The sequence below is a fragment of the Macaca thibetana genome, chromosome 16, assembly GCF_024542745.1.
Source record: "Macaca thibetana thibetana isolate TM-01 chromosome 16, ASM2454274v1, whole genome shotgun sequence".
NCBI lineage: Eukaryota > Metazoa > Chordata > Mammalia > Primates > Cercopithecidae > Macaca > Macaca thibetana.
Genome location: NC_065593.1, coordinates 20,226,582 through 20,245,678, shown reverse-complemented (window position 1 = coordinate 20,245,678; position 19,097 = coordinate 20,226,582). Strand labels below are relative to the sequence as shown.

Sequence of the window (19,097 nt, the reverse complement as noted above, 5' to 3'; positions counted from 1 at the left end):
AAGGGGACGAGGGATCTGCCGCCCGTGCGTGAGAGAAGGGGACGAGGGATCTGCCGCCCGTGCGTGAGAGAAGGGGACGAGGGATCTGCCGCCCGTGCGTGAGAGAAGGGGGACGAGGGATCTGCCGCCCGTGCGTGAGAGAAGGGGACGAGGGATCTGCCGCCCGTGCCTGAGAGAAGGGGACGAGGGATCTGCCGCCCGTGCGTGAGAGAAGGGGACGAGGGATCTGCCGCCCGTGCGTGAGAGAAGGGGACGAGGGATCTGCCGCCCGTGCGTGAGAGAAGGGGACGAGCGATCTGCCGCCCATGTGTGAGAGAAGGGGACGAGGGGTCTGGCCCACCCCATACTTCTCAGCCTGGGTGAGGGGCCGTGCTGGGCCCTGAGCTCACCTCCCCCTTGGGTGTTGTGACTGCAGTCCGGCGGGGGTCGATGTCCTCGTTGATGCTGGACAGGAAGTTCTGGGAGATGCGGAGAGCATCCTGTAGCAGTGGGTAGTCGGGGTGGTCCACAGGTGTGTGCTTCAGCAGGTCCTGGGAAGGGTGAGGCAGTGAGTTGAGGGGAGCGGCTCTGGGGCCCGATGTGTGGCCACAGGGGAGTGCTCAGTCCCCACCCAAAGAATCCAAAGGATGGGCACTCAGGGACCCACCTAATTCCTGAAAAATCTGAACTACAAATCAGAGTCAGGCGGGGTGCAGTGGCTCATGCCTGAAATCCCAGTACTTTGGGAGGCCGAGGCGGGAGGATCACTTGAGATCAGGAGTTCGAGACCAGCCTGGGCAACACGGTGAAACTCCATCTTTAGTAAAAATATAAAAATTAGCCGGGCGAGGTGGCGGGCACCTATAGTCCCAGCTACTTGGGAGGCTGAGGCAGGAGAATCGCCTGAACCTGGGAGGCGGAGCTTGCAGTGAGCTGAGATCGTGCCACTGCACTCCAGCCTGGGTGACAGTAAAAATAAAAAACAAAAAAAATAAAAATAAAAAGAAGAGCCAGTGCAGCAGGTGGAGGGCCCTGGCTGCTCCCTCTTCTCCCAGTTACAGTCATTATTCTTTCCCCGGTGGGGAGGCCAGGTGGAGGCTCATCCCCCTGAGCAGCTGGGAGAGAAACCGAAGGCCAGGTGGAGGCTCATCCCCCTGAGCAGCTGGGAGAGAAACCGAAGGCCAGGTGGAGGCTCATCCCCCTGAGCAGCTGGGAGAGAAACCGAAGGCCAGGTGGAGGCTCATCCCCTGAACAGCTGGGAGAGAAACCCGTGTCCGCCCTGCAGCTGTTCCAAGGATGCTGGAGACCAGGAGGCAGCGGGTGGGGAAGCAGGAAGTGCCTGCCTCCCGGGGAGCACCTGGCCAGTGTCAAGCTTAGTAGCCAAGCTGTATTCAGGCCCTGGCCTGGTGGCATGGATACTACAGGCCAGAAAGGCATCCTCCGGACCTAGGGACCCCTGATTCCCCACGTGGGCTGTTCTCAGTGACTCCAGCACCCTCTCACCCCAGACTCAGTCTTCCACCGCACTCCTAAGCCCTCTCTGGCCATTCAGGGGCTTGACACTTACGTGTAGGACTAAGGTGCTCCGAGTGACCCGGTCAATGGGCTTGTAGAGCAGAGCTGTTTGGGAGATAGGGAGGAGGAGGAAGAGGATGATGGACAAGGGCAACCCAGCACCCCAGAGACCAGCGTCGTCCCCCACCCGCCTGCTTCCCATGTGAACACCCCTCGCAGGATGCCAGAGTGAGCCCACGGCAGCCCCCACCTCTGCTCTCACTCCCCAGGCAGACCAAGCAGCGGACACTGCCCTGGCAGCCCCAGCTCCCTCTCCAGCCCTGCCTCCTCTCCAATCAGATGTGGCTTCCTCGAGAGCCACGTGCCCCCCGCAAGGCCTGTCCTGGCCTCACGTGGCTCAAGGCAGATGCTCCCCTGGACCCCCAGCCCTGAATCACACAGCTCCACCCAGCGACACCCTGCAGAGTCCAGCACACCTGCCACACGCAGGACCCCAGAATCACACAGCTCCACCCAGCCACGCCCTGCAGAGTCCAGCACACCTGCCACACGCAGGACCCCAGAACGGGGAACGAGACATTCTGTGTTTCTAGGAAGGGCAGCTCTCCAGACCTTATCATTCTCAGGCTCCTGCAGCTGAAGGCTGGGCACAGACAGCTGGGATTGGCATGCCTCACTGTGACCCACAGGACTGGCCTCATCTCTCAGAGGAAAGACCCCTCCCCACATCCTCAAACCCCAGAGCAAGCACAGGAAGGCTGGAGGCCAGGGAGGCTGGAGGCAGGGAGGCTGGAGGCAGGGAGGCTGGAGGCCAGGGAGGCAGGGAGGCTGGAGGCCAGGGAAGCTGGAGGTCAGGGAGGCCAGAGGTCAGGGAGGCTGGAGGCCAGGGAGGCCAGAGGCAGGGAGGCTGGAGGCCAGGGAGGCCGGAGGCAGAGAGGCTGGAGGCAGGGAGGCTGGAGGCCAGGGAGGCTGGCCTGATCTCCACAGAAAGGCTCTGCTCCCCGAGGCTAGCCTGGTCAACACAGTGAAACCCTGTCTCTACTAAAAACACAAAAAGTAGCCAGGCATGGTGGCACACACCTATAATCCCAGCTACTTGGGAGGCTGAGGCAGGAGAGTCACTTGAACCCGGGAGGCGGAGATGATAGCGAACCAAGATCGCGCCACTGCACTCCAGCCTGGGCAACAACAGCGAAACTCCGTCTCAAAAAAAAAAAAAAGAAGAAAAGAAAGGCTGTGCTCTCAACACGTGGCAGCCCGAGGGGCAAAGTCTTCCTGAAGCAACTCAAGTTAGGCCTCACATATGAGAGCCCCAAAGAGGCTGGGAGAACCCAGGCAAGACCAGTCCAGGACCCCAAGAGCCACACCCTCCACAACCCAGACACCAAGTGAGGATGGCTGGGATTCAGCAGGGACAGGTGGAGGTGGCAGCTGGTGGATCAACACTTCCCAACGCCCTTCCTGCACGCAGCTGTGCCCGCCCTCCCAGCAGGAGGCTCAGCTTCAGTTCTGCACCTGGATGCTCTGTCCCTGGGGTCAGGACCTTGGGCCTCCTGCCGCAGGGGCAGTGAGAGAGGCATGGTGTTCATCGGGGAAGAAGGATCCCAGACTAGGTGTCCCATAGGACCAGGATGTGACAGGTCCCAGCGTGAACATGCATGCCCTAGCCGGGCCCCAAACCCAAGAGTTCTCCACAGCCTGAGATATAAATATCCCGTGCGCGGCTAAGCAGACACTTCAGGGAGCAATCTGCAGGCTGTGAAGAAAACGCAGCCTCAGCAGGGGCCACCAGCCTAATCTGCAGTCCGAGCTTGGCTGCCCATCAGAATGACTAGAGGAGCTGTTAAAAGATACAGATGCCTGCCCCCAGCCCCGTCAACTCAACCCAAATCTCCGCAAGACCACACGGGGCATGAGCATTTTTAAAAAGCTTCTTTACTGATTTGAATGTATAATAGTAGTTAAAAACCACTGCTTTGTATTTTATGTATTTTAATTTTTAAAAAAATAGAGAGATGAGGGGTCGGGTGCAGTGGCTCATGCCTGTAATCCCAGCACTTTGGGAGACCGAAGCGGGTGAGTCACTTGAGGTCAGGAGTTCAGGAACAGCCTGGCCAACATGGCAAAAACCCGTCTCTACTAAAAATAAAAAAATTAGCAGGGCCTGGTGGCAGGTGCTTATAATTCCAGCTACTTGGGAAGCTGAGGCAAGGGAATCTCTTGAATCCGGGAGGCGGAAGTTGCAGTGAGCTGAGGTCGTGCCACTGCACTCCAGCCTGGCAACAGAGCGAGACAGGAAGGAAGAAAGTAGGGAGGGAGGGAAAGAAGGAAGGAAGGAAGGGACGGAGGGAGGGAGGGAGGGAGGGAGGGAGGGAGGAAGGAAGGAAGGAAGGAAGGAAGGAAGGAAGGAAGGAAGGAAGGAAGGAAGGAAGGGAGGGAAGGAGGGAGGGAGGGAGGGAGGGAGGACAGCGAGCGACAAGGTCTCACTATGTTGCTGGTCTTGAACTCCTGGCCTCAAGCAATCCTCCTGCCTCAGTTTGCCAAAATGTTGGGATTGCAGGCATGAGCCACCATACCCGGCCAACCACTGGTTTACGTAAATACACTTCACATGACACATCTGTAGCCCTTTCTTATCTAGCAATTTCCAGAGACCCTCCCCATGGGCCATGGAAGCTTGAAGGAACGAGGCCAGTCTTGGAGTGTCCCGGGGCACTGAGGGTACAGCCCAGGTCCTCGCTCAGGTGGGTCCATTTCTGAGGCTGTTTAAGGCACCCACCTGTGGCTCAGCCCATCTTCGGGAAAAAATCACACTCGAGAATCCCAGAGACCCAAAAGAAAGCACAAGCTCAGCAGACACCTGCCGGAGTGGGCCCCAGAGTGGCAGCTCCACAGAAAGCTGACACTGCATTATTGGCTCCCCGCAGCCCTCTCCTGGGTCCCAGGAGGAAGAGGTTTCTGACTAAGCTCAGAGGTCTGCACACATGGCAGGTTGGGTTTCAGAGGGGTTATTAATATGCCTGTGGTCACCTCCAGAGTCCACCTGAGCAGGGCTGCGGAATGAGCCCCGGAAGGGCGGCCAGGAGGACAGGTGCACAGGGAGGGGGCGCTGGGACCACGTCAGATACAGAGGGAACCAGGGGAGCAAGAGCGGCCCTGAAGTTTGTGCTCCCCACGGCCCCTGCACGCCAGGGTCCCCTGAGAACTCAGGGGGAGGCGCTCGCTCTGGCCCTTCCCCGTCCCCAGGCTCCGGCAGGCTGGCCTGCTTCCTGCCTGGCCTCACCCACTCTCCCCACCCCTCTCCACTGACTTGGGCGGCAAGCTGGCCTCGCTCTAGTTTGCTGGGTACTCGCTGTGTGCCCAGGGTACTGAGTTCACTGCTTTGCTCACATTATTTCCTGTGATTAAAGAGGGAGGAAATTCTCACTAGCCCCATTTTACAGACAAGACAACTGAGGCCAGAGACGTTCTGTGGCTTGTTCCCCATCACCAAGCTACAAGTGGTGGGAGCTGGGCTTTGAACGCAGATCCACTCATGCTCCTGGCTTTGAGCTGCCCCTTCCTCAGGGGAGGGCAGCACCTGTAAAATCTCAATGACCCACAGGAGGGTTCTTGGGAAGAGTGACCAGGACGGGGTGAGCCCCCTCCTCACAAGCTGGCCCTTTCACTCCTCATTCCCCACTTTGAAGCTGACTTCAACAACAGTATCACGGAGACCGAAGCAGCGTGAACTCCAGGTCCCGGGTCGAAGCTTCCTTGTGGGGAAGAGAGAGGAAGCCAAGGCTACATTTCCTTTTCAGGGAGGCAGAGTCGAGACCTGACCAACCCCTAGGCCAGATCAAAAAGACCATTTCGCCTCCGATCGCTGACCAGGCCAATTTCAAGCGAGAATAGGGTTCCCGCGGCCATCCTGCCGGGCCGCAGGAGAAAGGCTGCCTCAGAGCTTGCTTCCCTCAAGAGGGTCCCGAGAAGATCAAGGGACAGTGGCCCCATACAGCCCCTCCACCATGGCCGCCTCTGGGAAGGAGCCCAGGAAACCTACCGTCTCTCCTCTGCAAGCTGCCACCCCCCTCACGTCAGCCTTCGACAAGGAGCTCCAAGGAGCTCCGGGTTACCAGGGAGATAGGAAGGGAAAGTGACTGAGAAGGGGGCAGAGCCAAAACACCTGGTGGGAAGGAAGAGGAAGGTCCTAAAACCAGCCGCCCGCTGCTCCCACAGACTCTGGCCTGGGAGCCACATGTGCCCGCCCCACTGCCTGCCACAGGGCACCCCTTGGCACGCCTTGCCTCTTGGGGCAGGGTCCACGGGCTTCTGCACATCTTCCTGCCTGGGCCGGCTTCATCCTCCTATGACCAACAGTCGTGCTGATGACATGCACCTGTCCCGGGACCTCCCCCATCCCCCCCAGCCAGCTTCGGGAGCTGCAAGGAGGATGGTCTGGGTTCCTTCCACCGAAAGGTGGGGTGTGTGTGACCTTCACAAAGCAGCTTGCCACACCCCCTCTCCCGCTGGCACTGCCGACCTGCCTTCCACAGTTAAGGACCCAGACCTCGGCTCCGGTGTCTTTCATGGCTGAAAACAAACCTCTCAGCTCCTTCCTGCTCCCGCAGCCCCTCCGTGTCCTCCGCCTGCTGCTCCGAGAGCTGGCAGCATGTGCACTGGAGCACACAATACCCTGCCGCCCAGCCTCCGCTCCTCTCTCCAGAAACAAAGAAACTCCCAACTTCTCCCTCCGGCTCACACTGGCGCCCTGTCGGCTGGCAACGCCACCATCCGGACCATCACCACCCATGGCCACGCTGTGCCTGGCCCCCACGGACCCTCTCCCTGGCCTCAGGGCTACTACGTCTGCGGGCACAGCTCCTCGCCGTCTCTCCCTAACAGCCCCTCCAGGAAGTTCTCTCACACTAGCCCACCAATTCCCCGCCGATCCTCGGGGGCACCTGGCCCTCCAGCCTGGTCCTTCCATTTGCAAACGGCCCTGCCCTGAGCAGCCCCCAGGTTTCAACTCTAGGCTGGACGCCGGCGGAAACGAAGGGGGAATTCAGGTCCAGCCACTTGCCCGCCCTCCTTCCCTGTGGCCCTCAAACCTCGCCAGACACATTTGAGCCCACTCCAGCTGGCCCCCAGAGGTGGGAGGGTCTGCCGCCTCCCACAGCGGGCACCTGGGTTACCATAGGTGCAGTTACAGCAGAAGCGAATAATGAGGAGAATCTCCATGGCAGCCTCTGTCTCCGCAGCGGGAGCGTGCAGCCATCGCTCCAGGCTCCCCGGCGCCCACCAGCAGCCCGGCCACTCAGCCCCCTTGCTGATGCCGCCGCACAGACTCCAGCATCGAGCAGCCGCTTCCGAGTGCTCTTCCAGCAAGAGGGAGGGGAGGGAGGCGCGTGGCGAGGAGAGGAGGGAAGGGGAAGGGGAGGAGGGGCGGGGAGGGAGGAGGGGCGGGGAGGGAGGAGGGGCGGGGAGGGAGGGACCCAGCGGCCTGCTGGCATCCTGAAGAGGAGCACGTTTGTAGCTGGCTGGCTGCCTGGGCACGAGGCTGGAGTCCTCGCGTGCGCGCACACACTCACGCGCGCTCACACTCACGCGCGCTCACACTCACACGCGCACACGGGGGAAGGGCGCTGCGTTCATGCAGCCCGTCGCCCACACAGCCAGACAAAGGCAGGTGCCGGTAATCCAGCCCGCTCCCCGAGGTACCTTCCATGGTGACGGACGTGTGGCTGTCCTTGGAGTCCTTGGGACCTTTCACTTTGAGTTCCTGCCAGAGGGAGGAGAGGAGTCACGGCCTGCTCCGTCCCTCACCGCCCCCAGCCCCTACCGTGAGCCTGGCAGGTAGGGGGGCTGTGAGACTCGGGATGCAAGGATGAGAACAGAGGCTGGGCGCGGTGGCTCACGCCTGTCATCCCAGCACTTTGGGAGGCTGAGGCAGGCGGATCAACTGAGGTCCGGAGTTCGAGACCAGCCTGGCCAACATGGTGAAACCCCGTCTCTACTAATAATACAAAAGTTAGCCAGGTGTGGTGGCACAAGCCTGTAGTCCCAGCTACTCGGGAGGCTGAGGCAGGAGAATCGCTTGAACCCGGGAGGCGGAGGTTGCAGTGAGCTGAGATCGCACCACTGCACTCCAGCCTGGGCAACAGAGTGAGATTCCGTCTCAAAAAAAAAAAAAAAAGAGAACAGAGACAAAGGAGCCCCACAGCCATTGGCTGCCTCTGCAACCATAATCCCCCGCACCGCACCTGTGAACTCCTGGAGCCTGGTGGAGTCCAGTGGCTGGGGTGTGGGCAAGAAGGAAGGGACTCCAGGTCCCAGAGATGAGAGGGGCTGGCAGGGAGCCCCGTGATTACAGGAAACCCATCTCAGGAACCCCAACTCAGGAACCCTACACATCGGCCAAGGGCAGACAGGGTTTGAGCTGACCAGCGCCAGGTACTCCAGCAGCTCTTTCGGGCATCAGCAACCCGTGAGGTAGGAAGGAGGGGTTCCACACGCCTGCGCAGTGGAAGCAGGGAAGTGGTGGATCTGTGGCAGAGACGTGGAGCTCCCCAGGACAGTGAGCTGCATCCTGCCCCCGTCAGAGAGCACTCAGCTCCCAGCACCCCCGACACTCCCCACCCACCACTGCCTGTGCTGGGGGCCCGAGAGGAAGCTTCGAGGGAGGAAGAGCCAATGCCACTCCTGGACCCCAAGCCAGGCGACAGGTAGTGAGTACTGGAAACAGACCCCAGGAATGACTTGTCTGCTCCGAGCCTCTTCATCCTCCTTTAGAGAGGTTCCAGCCCCAGGTTCTGCTAGCAGGACAGTGCAGCCTGCAACCGGAGCTGTAATGCCATCCTCACTTGGCAGACCGCGCACACGGAGCCTCAAAGAGGGGTGTGGGGGGGAAGGCAGGGGGCAAGGTGAGGCCAAGGTCAGGGGCTCAGGTGATGTCACCTGCTCGGCCTACAGGGAAGGAAGCGCCCAGACAGTAGGAACTTCCTACTTTGTCTCAAGCTGTTTCTTCCAGACAGAGAAAACTCCCAGAGACTGAGCTTGGGTGCGTGTGTATTTTGGGGGGCGGGGGGTGGGGTTACTCAGCATCCCTAGGCTGTGTCTCTGGCTGGTGCCTGGATTCCCAGATTTCGGGACTTTTTCCTCACGCCCCCCTCCGGTGAAGCCCAGGGGTGTGAAATCACTCCTGCTGCAGAAGGAGCCCAATTGCAGTAATTAAGTGGCAGCACCAGCAGGAAGCAAGGACGTCATCGAGTGAGTCAGGATGAGAAGCCACCTGGCAGAAAGCCAGGGGCCTGGCTCTGCCCTCTGGGGTGGGCAGGCTTTGAGGGGCTTACGGTTGGGTGTGGGGGTTTCTGCCTATGCACAGGGAACAGGCAGTCAGCCCAGGCCAAGGGAAGACCCCACACCCTCTGCACCATATCTGACCCTGGGTTCTTGGGCAGCCTTGGCAGGGCTGCTCTGAACACAGACCAGAGGAGTCCAGGTAGTTTCCGGGTGGGGCTGGAAACCGTGAAGGAAGCACCCTTTCTCCAGCCCCTTTCATTTGTATTTTTAATAGAGACGGGGTTTCACCATGTTGCCCAGGCCGGTCTCAAACTCCTGGACTCAAGCCAATCTCCCGCCTCGGCCTCCCAAAGTGCTGGGATTACAGGCGTGAGCCACTGCACCCGGCCTCTCCAGCCTCTTGACTCCATGGAGAGGGACTTCCCCAGCCTGCACTTTGTCCTCCCAGGCAGAGGGTGACTCATCTGCTCCATGGGTCTGGGAGAAGAAACTGTGGTCAGCCGTCCTCTCTCTGCACACTGGGTGAGAGGCGTGGGCTCTGTCCTCATTGTTGGGGTGGGGGGGCCTGTGGTTTCCTACTCCTGCAAGGGACTCAATAGATACTTTCTCTCAGACAGGGTCTCGCGTTGTCGCCAGACTGGAGTGCAGTGGTGCGATCTCAGCTCACTGCAACCTCCACCTCTCGGGTTCAAGTGATTCTCCTGTCTCAGCCTCCCAAGTAGCTGGGATTACAGGTGTACGCCACGACGCCTGGCTCATTTTTGTATTTTTAGTAGAGACGGGATTTTGCCACGTTGGCCAGGCTGGTCTCAAACTCCTGACCTCTGGTAATCCGCCTGCCTCGGCCTCCCAAAGTGCTGGGATTACAGGTGTGAGCCACCGCGCCCGGCCTCAACAGATAATTTCATTCCAGAGGTGAACTGCCAGCAAGCTCACTGTGGCTACAGATACAAATCCACATTTTCCAAGCTGCATTTTAACAGTGATGAAGCTGACATGTTCATCTCCACCTGTCAGCTCCTCTACTGCCTCTCAGTGGATTCCAAACGTGGGTATCGCCCGTCACTCTTGAAGTTTCAGGAAAACGATCCTGCATTTCCCCAACTCTTCTAGTGTTAGAGTTGAGATGGGGACACAAAGGGCCAAGAGAGGCCTTTAAGGCAGGACTCCCAAAACTGCAGAAGCCTCTCCCCCTTTCTAGGATGGAGGTTCTCTTTTCCTGAACTGGGGGCTGTTCCTGCAAGGCCAGTGCTTTAGGGGTGTCACTGAGGTCTTTCTGGACAAAGGGAGGAACTGGGCTCTGTCCTGAAGGATCCTAAGCAACCGTCCCCTCCATGCCAGTTGATGGCAGATGTGACTGCACCTCTGCCCTGCAGAGGAGTGCAGGAGGAAGGCTGGGCCGCAGGGGCAGAAGCACGCGTGTTCCCAGCCAGGGAGTGCGGGAGAAAGGCTGAAGCATGCGTGTTCTGGGCCAGGAAGGCTGGACCACAGGGGCAGAAGCACGCGTGTTCCCGGCCAGGGAGTGCGGGAGAAAGGCTGAAGCATGCGTGTTCTGGGCCAGGAAGGCTGGACCACAGGGGCAGAAGCACGCGTGTTCCCGGCCAGGGAGTGCGGGAGAAAGGCTGAAGCACGCGTGTTCTGGGCCAGGAAGGCTGGTCCGAAGGGGCAGGAGCACGTGTGTTCCCGGCCAAGGAGTGCGGGAGGAAGGCTGGGCTGCAGGGGCAGGAGCACGCGTGTTCTGGGCCAGGAAGGCTGGGCCACAGGAACACGTGTGCTTCCAGACAGGGAGTGCGGGAGGAAGACTGGGCCACAGGAGCAGAAGCACGTGTGTTCCCGGCCAGGGATTCAAAGGCTCCTTCTCCACATAAGCGGCTCTTGCCCTCTCTGTGTTTACGGGATTGTAGTCTTGCTAGAGTTGGCAACACCCTTAAAAGACGACCTATAGTCCGAATTTCCTTAAGTATTCCCTATCATAAAAATCACCCAGAAGCTTGTTCAAATACAGAATCTTGGGCCCCACCCAAAGACTTCCGAATCAGAAACTCCAGGGAAGGTGCCTGAAAAATCTGTGTTTTAAACAGTGCCCCAGTGATTCTTATCAAGCAAGGTTAGGATTAGCTGGCCACGCCGGGCTCAGTGGCTCACACCTGTAACGTCAGCACTTCGGGAGGCTGAGACGGGCAGATCACCCGAGTCTGAGACCAACCTGGCCAACACGGCAAAACCTCATCTCTACTAAAAATACAAAAATTAGCCGGGCATGGTGGTGGGCACCTGTAATCCCAGCTACTTGGGAGGTTGAGGCAGGAGAATCACTTGAACCCAGGGGGTGGAGATTGTAGTGAACTGAGATTGCACCACTGCACTCCAGCCTGGGTGACAGAGCAAGACTCTGTCTCAGGAAAAAAAAAAAAAAAAAAAAAAAATTATCTGGCCAAGTCTAAACCCCTCATTCTACAGCACAGGAAATAAAAGCCAAGAGGGGGGACGTGACTTGCTCAAGGTCACTACAGTGTGGTGTGGGAGAACACTGCCTTGATTTTTTTTGTTTTTTTGTTTTTTTTTTTTTGCCTCCCCTGTTCCTCTCTCTAACCTGAAAAAGAATAATAAAAAAATAAATAAAATAGATCATTCTCTATTAAGAGGGAAAATGTCAGGTGCAGGAAAGCAAATATCAGGCTAAGTGTTACCCATTACAGTAACCACTTCACCGACGGGCAAGCGAGGGAGGGGAGACCCAAGGGCTGCAGGGCTCTGAGCAGCCTCCAAAACCCTGTGTCCGTCAGGGAGGCTGTGCAGGGAGCTGCCTACCTCTGAGATCTTCTGGAACTGGTTGTTGGACTGGCTGCACTTCTCAGCGGTCTCCAGAGCGACTTTATAGTTATCCACAAATGCTTTGTACACGCCGAGCTGGCTGGCCTGCAGGGAGGAGTCAGGGAACAGAGGGAGAGGAGGGTGGGAGGGGAGAGGATTAATGAATGGATGAAAGCTTCAGAGTACCTGGAGCTCCCGTGCACTGAAAACCTCTCACTCAGCTCCAGAGGGCTCGCTGGGAACTCCGGGAAACGCAGGGATGAACATATTACAGTGCCCCTTTGAACTGGACAGTTTCCATGGAAACCAGCTCAGCCAATAAGGTTCACCAGGGGGTCTGGGGTTGGGGAGACCAGGCTAGCGACTTTGTCGGCCTGCTAGAAATTCAACTCCTCACAGCATCCAGCTTTCCTCAGCACCATCAAGGTCTCCCAGGGTTTGAAATCCCTTAATGTCTCATACTTCCTTCACATCCGGGAATTAGCTGGAGCAGGGAGAGAGGGGTGTGTGTGTGTGTGCTGGGTGGAGCTGTCACGTGTGGCCTGCTCAGGCCTCCCTCCCCATGTGGAGCATGACGCACAGCATTTAAAGGTGCGGTCTTGGCCGGGTGTGGTGGCTCACGCCTATAATCCCAGCACTTTGGGAGGCCTGAGGTCAGGAGTTCCAGACCAGCCTGGCCAACATGGTGAAACCCTCTCTCTACTAAAAATACAAAAATTAGCCAGGCGTGGGGGTGCGTGCCTGTAATCCCAGCTACTCAGGAGGCTGCAGTAGGAGAATCACTTGAACCTGGGAGGCCTTTCACTTTTTTTTTTTTTTTTGCCTCCCCTGTTGCTCTCTCTAACCTGAAAGAGAATAATAAAAAAAATAAATAAAATAGATCATCTTCTATTAAGAGGGAAAATGTCAGTTGCAGGAAAGCAAATATCAGACTAAGTGTTACCCATTACAGTAACCACTTCACCGACGGGCAAGCGAGGGAGGGGAGATCGCGTCACTGCACTGAAGCCTGGGTGACAGAGTAAGACTCTGTCTCAAAAACAAAACAAAACAACAAATGAAGGTGCTGTCTTTCCATGTCCCTTGGCCTCAAGGCCCCGTCCTCGCCTCTTCCACCTCCTCTACCTCCAAGGAGCCAAAGCCCCAGCCTCAGCACACGTTGCCTGTCACTCAGAATCTAACACAAAGCTTTTCCTGAGTCACAACCACATACAGCCTTGCCTCCTCTGAGAGGCAGGGCAGATCCCATCGCCCCTTTCTGCAAAAGGGGAAACCGAGGCTCCGTAAGTCAATTCCCCAAATATTTATGGAAAGCCTTCACTGTGCTGTGTATACACACTTCCTCTCAAGGGACCAAAAGGGTAGCAATTCAAATTAAAACCTTCATGAGATATTTTATGCTTATCAGAAGGGTCAAAATTTAAAAGTCTAATTGACAGCAAGGGCTGGCAAGCATATGTGGAAATTTAAACTCATTGTTTTTTTTTGACACGGAGTTTTGCTCTTGTTGCCCAGGCTGGAGTTCAGTGACGGGATCTCGGCTCGCCACAACCTCCGCCTCCCGGGTTCAAGCGATTCTCTTGCCTTAGCCTCCTGAGTAGCTGGGATTACAGGTATGCGCCACCACCATACCCGGCTAGTTTTGTATTTTTAGTAGAGACAGGGTTTCTCCATGTTGGCCAGGCTGGTCTCGAACTCCTGACCTCAGGTGATCCGCCTGCCTCAGCCTCCCAAAGTGCTGAGATGACAGACGTGAGCCACCGCGCCCGGCCAATTTAAACTCTTACAGACTACTTGGGGGAGTGTAAATTAGTACAATTATTTGGAGAGCAATTTGTTAATAACTAATAAAGCTGAAAATAGGCCAGGCCTATTTTCAGTTGAACTAATAAAGCTGAGAATAGGCACAGCCATCTACTGCTTAGCAAATCCACTTCTACATACAAACCGCAGAGCTGTATTGTTCAGTACAGCAGCCACCAGCTACGTGAGGCTGCCAAGCTACCTGAGACAGGGTCGGTTCACACTGAGATGTGCCGGACATGTAAAACACACAGGGGGTTCCAAAGGCTTAGTATGTGAAAGAGAATGTAAACTACCTCGTTAATTTTTAAATACTAATTACACACGTTGAAATAATATTTGGATCTGCGGGAATAAATAAAAGATATTCTCAAAATTAATTTCACCTGCCTATTTTTACTTATAAAAATGTGGGTATTAGGGGCCAGGCGCGGTGGCTCACACCTGTAATCCCAGCACTTTGGGAGGCTGAGGCGGACAGATCACCTGAAGTTGGGAGTTCAAGACCAGCCTGGCCAAAATGGTGAAACCCCGTCTCTACTAAAGATACAAAATTAGCCGGGCGTGGTGGCGGGCGTCTATAGTCCCAGCTACGCCGGAGGTCAAGGCAGGAAAATCACTTGAACACAGCAGGTGGAGGTTGCAATGAGCCCAGATTGCATTGCTGCACTCCAGCCTGGACGACAAGAGCAAGACTCCGTCTCAAAAAAAACAAAAAAAAGGTGGGTATTAGAAAATGTGAAATGACGTATGTGGCTCATAAGCTATTTCCATTAGACAGCAGCGCTCTGGAACAAATGGCCTGTGTGTGCCCCAGGGGACTCAGGGGTGTTCACCGCCTCACTCTTCCTCCTCGTAGAGGAGGGACTGGAAACAAATGCTCGCACACGGGGGAAGCCGCACGCACAGCCATGAACGTGGATGCACCAGATTCACACATAGCATTGCTGACAAGCTCCAAAGCGGACATGGATTGAACTGTGACATAATACACGTGTATACTGATACACTTTTTTTCCTGAGATGGAGCCTCGCTCTGTCACCAGGCTGGAGTGCAGTGGCGCGATCTTGGCTCACTGCAACCTCTGCCTCCTGGGTTTCAAGCAATTCCCTGCCTCAGCCTCCCGAGTAACTGGGACTACAGGCGCCCGCCACCACACCCAGCTAATTTTTGTATTTTTAGTAGAGATGGGGTTTCGTCATATTGGTCAGGCTGGTCTTGAACTCCTGACCTCAGGTAATCGCCCACCTTGGGTTCCCAAAGTGCTGGGATTATGGGAGTGAGCTACCATGCCTGGCCTTACATACATTTTTAAAGTACATGCAGTTGGGAGCTGTGGTACACATACCTAAAGCCCTGGCTACTTGGGAGACTGAGGTGGGAGGATCACTTGAGCCCAGGAGTTCAAGTCCAGCCTGGACAACATAGCAAGACCTTTTTTTGTTTTTAAAGTACAGGCCACCCAAAATATAGATATGTAGTAAGCACACAAACTGCAGTCTGGAAGACTGTCCACCAAATTCACGCCAGTAGCTGCTTCAAAAGGGAGGAGGAAGGGAGGGGAGATTCCACCTTAACATGTGACGCTGTATTTTCTTCATCAGAAGGTTTTGCTGTGTTATTCTCCAGAGTTTCTGGTTTAAATGTTTTTCAATACAGTAGCAAGGGGGATACAGCTGCTGCCTGGCCTCCTCAGGGGCCTCGCTTCCCACCAAGGTGCTGGGGGAAGTGGGCTGCTGTGGACCCCAACCCCGGACCACCTGCTTTCTGCAGGATCCTCATGTTCCCCGAGGACCCAGAGAGGCTGAGGTGGGGATGGGGGCGGAGGTAGGGGTCGGGGTGGAGGTAGGGGTGGGGGCGGAGGTAGGGGTGGGGGCGGAGGTAGGGGTGGGGGCGGAGGTAGGGGTCGGGGCGGAGGTAGGGGTGGGGGGCGGAGGTAGGGGTGGGGGCGGAGGTAGGGGTGGGGGCGGAGGTAGGGGTGGGGCGGAGGTAGGGGTGGGGGGCGGAGGTAGGGGTGGGGCGGAGGTAGGGGTCGGAGGTAGGGGTCGGGGGTAGGGGTCGGGGCGGAGGTAGGGGTGGGGGCGGAGGTAGGGGTGGGGGCGGAGGTAGGGGTGGGGGCGGAGGTAGGGGTGGGGGCGGAGGTAGGGGTGGGGGCGGAGGTAGGGGTCGGGGCGGAGGTAGGGGTCGGGGCGGAGGTAGGGGTCGGGGTGGAGGTAGGGGTGGGGGTGGAGGTAGGGGTGGGGGCAGGCTGGCCGCAGCATCGGCTGAGCCTGGAACCTCCCAGGACAGAGGCAGAACCCTTTGAGGAAGCTGGTGGGGCAGAGGAGTGGGGAGAATCTGGAAAAGCCAGAGAGGGGAGAGAGAGTGGGGATGCTTGGGGTGACGCCAAGGCCAGAGGCATTTAGGTCTCAGCTGCAGAAGGGCCAGACTTTAAAAAGGACGCGGCTGGACTTTAAAAGGGGGTGGGGCTGGAAGGGAGGGCGTTTATTTTGCTTTCCAGGGAGTACTGAGGCCCGGCCCATCAGTGCCCACGCTACAGAAGATGTGCTAGACAGCGCCTTCCTAAGCCAAAATCAAATCGCCAAGATTCTTCAAGGAAAGGGCCCCTCTTGTCCCCTTTCCCACGAGAAGAAGCAAGCCTGGAGGCCCAGGTTGGCACACCACCCTCCCAGGAGCCAGCTGTGCGGAGGCCTGAGTCCAGGGTTACGGTCATCTCCGGGACTGCCATCGCCACAGTCACCCCAGGCTGTAGGGCCCAAGGCCTGGTTTGGCAGGTACATTAACTGGGAAGTGCAGGTTGCTTGGAAACAGCAGCCTGGCACTGGAGTGATCTCACAAAACAAACAGCAGAGATGCTAATTCGCTTCTCTCAGTAACGAATAATCAAATACCCAGAGACTTCGGCTGAAAATAAACCACCTCCAGATGCCAGGCCTGACCTGGCTCCACCCGGGTCCTCCCAGGCCTGCAGCCCCAGCGGCCTCAGGCATCAGTTCCCAATGCTGGGGAGGGAAGGTGGTGGGTAGTAGATTCATGGCCAGGCCTGTGGAGCTGAGACCAGAAGAGGGGACAGCCAGGTCCACGTGACAAAGATAAACTGTGACAGTGTTTCCAACAACCCTGGGCTTGCTCTCTTCTACTCCTGAGGGATGAGGAGAGGATGCCCCCCAGGCCACTCGGCTCAGGCGAGCAGGCAGTGATGACAGGTGTTCATCATCCCTGAATGGGAGGAAGCAGGTGGATCTGCTAGAACCAGAGTGTGGCATTCCCTTGAAAGGATACCTTCTGGGGTGCCTCTTCCCGATTTAATAATAATAATAATAATGGCACTGATGATAATGACTAGTTACTAAGTACTTATTAATTTATGATGCTCCAGGCCCTGTTCCAAGCACTTTTCCTTTTCCTTTATTTTATTACATTTCTTTCTTTGAGACAGAGTCTTGCTCTTGTTGCCCAGGCTGGAGTGGAGTAGCACAATCTCGGCTCACTGTAACCTCTGCCTCCTGAGTTCAAGCAATTCTCCCACCTCAGCCTCCCGAGGCTGGAGGATCACAGGTGTGCGTTATCACGCCTGGCTAATTTTTGTATTTTTAGTAGAGACAGAGTTTCACCATGTTGGCCAGGCTGGTCTTGAACTCCTGACTTCAGGTGATCTGCCCACCTTGGCCACCAAATGCTGGGATTATAGGCGTAAGCCCCTGCCCCAAGCCTATTCCTTTTTTTTTTTTTTTTTGAGATGGAGTCTCAGTCTGTCGCCCAAGCTGGAGTGCAGTGGCGCAATCTCAGCTCACTGCAACCTCCACCTCCCAGGTTCAAGCGATTCTCCCGCCTCAGCCTCCTGAGTAACTGAGACTACAGGCGCCTGCCACCAGGCCCGGCTAATTTTTTTGTATTTTGAGTAGAGACGGGGTTCCACCACGTAGGCCAGGCTGGTCTCGAACTACTGACCTCATGATCCACCCGCCTCGGCCTCCCAAAATGCTGGGATTACAGGCGTGAGCCACCGCGCCCGGTCAGGCCTATTCTATTTCTTTGTAGAGCCAGGGTCTTGCTATGTTGCCCAGGCTGGGCTTGAACTCTAAGCCTCAAGTGATCCTCCGGCCTCAGCCTCCCAAAGTGCTGGGATTATGGGTATCAGCCACCACACTCAGCTCCATGCACTTTTCAGATATTAACTCCTCAGAATCACCCAATGAGGGAAACACTATCACTATCCTCATTTTTACAGATGAGGAAGCTGATGCAGAGCGGTTGGGTAAGTTGCCCAGGTGCAGGTTTAATCTGGCAGAGCTGGGATTCAAGCCTACTTTGTGATCTGGCTCTAGAAGCTGTGCTTGAGAAACAGGGCTCTCAGGACAGAAACCTCGGGGCCTGTGACGTCTCCCTCGATGCCCCTCCGGGTTCTCCCCAGGCCCAGTGGTCAAGGTCACGGTGCATTCACTCATTCATGGAGCGACCACTGGGCTGGTTCCGGGGGTCTAAGAAGAAAATGCAGGCCAGGCGCGGTGGCTCACGCCTGTAATCCCAGCACTTTGGGAGGCTGAGGCGGGTGGATAGCCTGAGGTCAGGAGTTCAAGACCAGCCTGGCCAACGTGGCGAAACCCTGTCTCTACTAAATCTACAAAATTTAGCTGGGCGTGGTGGCAGGTACCTGTAATGCCAAGGACTTGGGAGGCTGAGGCAGGAGAATGGTGTGAACCCAGGACACGGAGCTTGTAGTGAGCCGAGATCGCACCACTGCACTCCAGCCTGGGCGACACAGCGGGACTCTGACTCAACAAAAGAAGAAAGTCAGCCCGTCCTCCTGGAGCTCGCTGTGGTTCGGGTGAGTCAGGCAGTCACCCGTGCTCACTATGGGGACTGGCACGAGGCCTGCATCTGGGGGCCTGGAAAGCCTTCTCGGAGAAGGTCCCTTCTAAGCTGGGAGCTGACCAGGGGAAGCCAGAGGAGAGGGCGAAGGACATTTCAGGCAGGTGGGGCCTCGAGTACGAAGAGTTAAGAAAGCGCCTGCCCTGGGAACTGAGAACAGAAAGTCCAGAGTCAGGAAGCACAGAGGTGCGGGGAGGAAGCTGCCAAGGCCAGGGCTGGACACAGGTCAGTGTGCAAAGGGTCTCTCGAGCCATTCCTCGGAGCCTGGCCTTCATCCGAGGGCCGTGGGGAGCCACTGAAGGGGCTGTCAGGGTTTTCAGTGACTCTCTCCCCTCTAAGGAGAGGTGGGGGTGGGAGGGGAGTGGGCCTGGAGGCAGGAGCCAGGAGCCACAAAGGAAGACACACAGCTGTCCAGGTGAGGGCCATGGGTGGCCAAGAAAAGGAAAAGGCAGCGGTGAGCAATGGCCAAAAAGTGGACTCCACAGGACAGGTGGGGGGAGGGAGGCAGCAAGAACGAGTCTGAAGCACTCACTGAGATAAAGGCAGGAAGCGGAGCAGATAACTTCAGAGACAAGGAGCTCAGCTGTGAACACACTCGGCTGGAAGCCCTAGGCGTGTCCAAGCAGGAGAATCTTCTCCAGTGTGAGAAAGGCAAAGCCCTGTCCATTCAGCCCAATAGGGCAGGGGAGGAGGAGACGGCCTCCAGCCACTCACACCCAGAGAACAGGGCAGTGGAGGAGAAGAAGGTCCTCTGGCCACTCACACCCAGAGAAGAACCGCGGCCTGGACTTCCAGTCTCCCTCTTGCCTGCTGGGCTGTCAGACATTACGTA

The 19,097-nt window shown here is 56.9% G+C and overlaps 1 protein-coding gene across 4 annotated transcripts in view; it reads right to left on the bottom strand.

The window, feature by feature from the left end:
- The window catches only part of ABR (ABR activator of RhoGEF and GTPase), a 230,897-nt gene that overhangs the window by 67,356 nt on the left and 144,444 nt on the right, over positions 1-19,097 (bottom strand). For all 4 annotated transcript variants that reach the window (XM_050763519.1, XM_050763522.1, XM_050763520.1 and 1 more), the window contains 4 exons: positions 11,587-11,694; positions 7,195-7,255; positions 1,547-1,599; positions 390-530 (listed from right to left, as the gene is read on the bottom strand). In XM_050763519.1, coding sequence (XP_050619476.1) covers positions 390-530; positions 1,547-1,599; positions 7,195-7,255; positions 11,587-11,694 — 363 coding nt within the window. The remainder of the gene's footprint in view (positions 1-389; positions 531-1,546; positions 1,600-7,194; positions 7,256-11,586; positions 11,695-19,097) is intronic.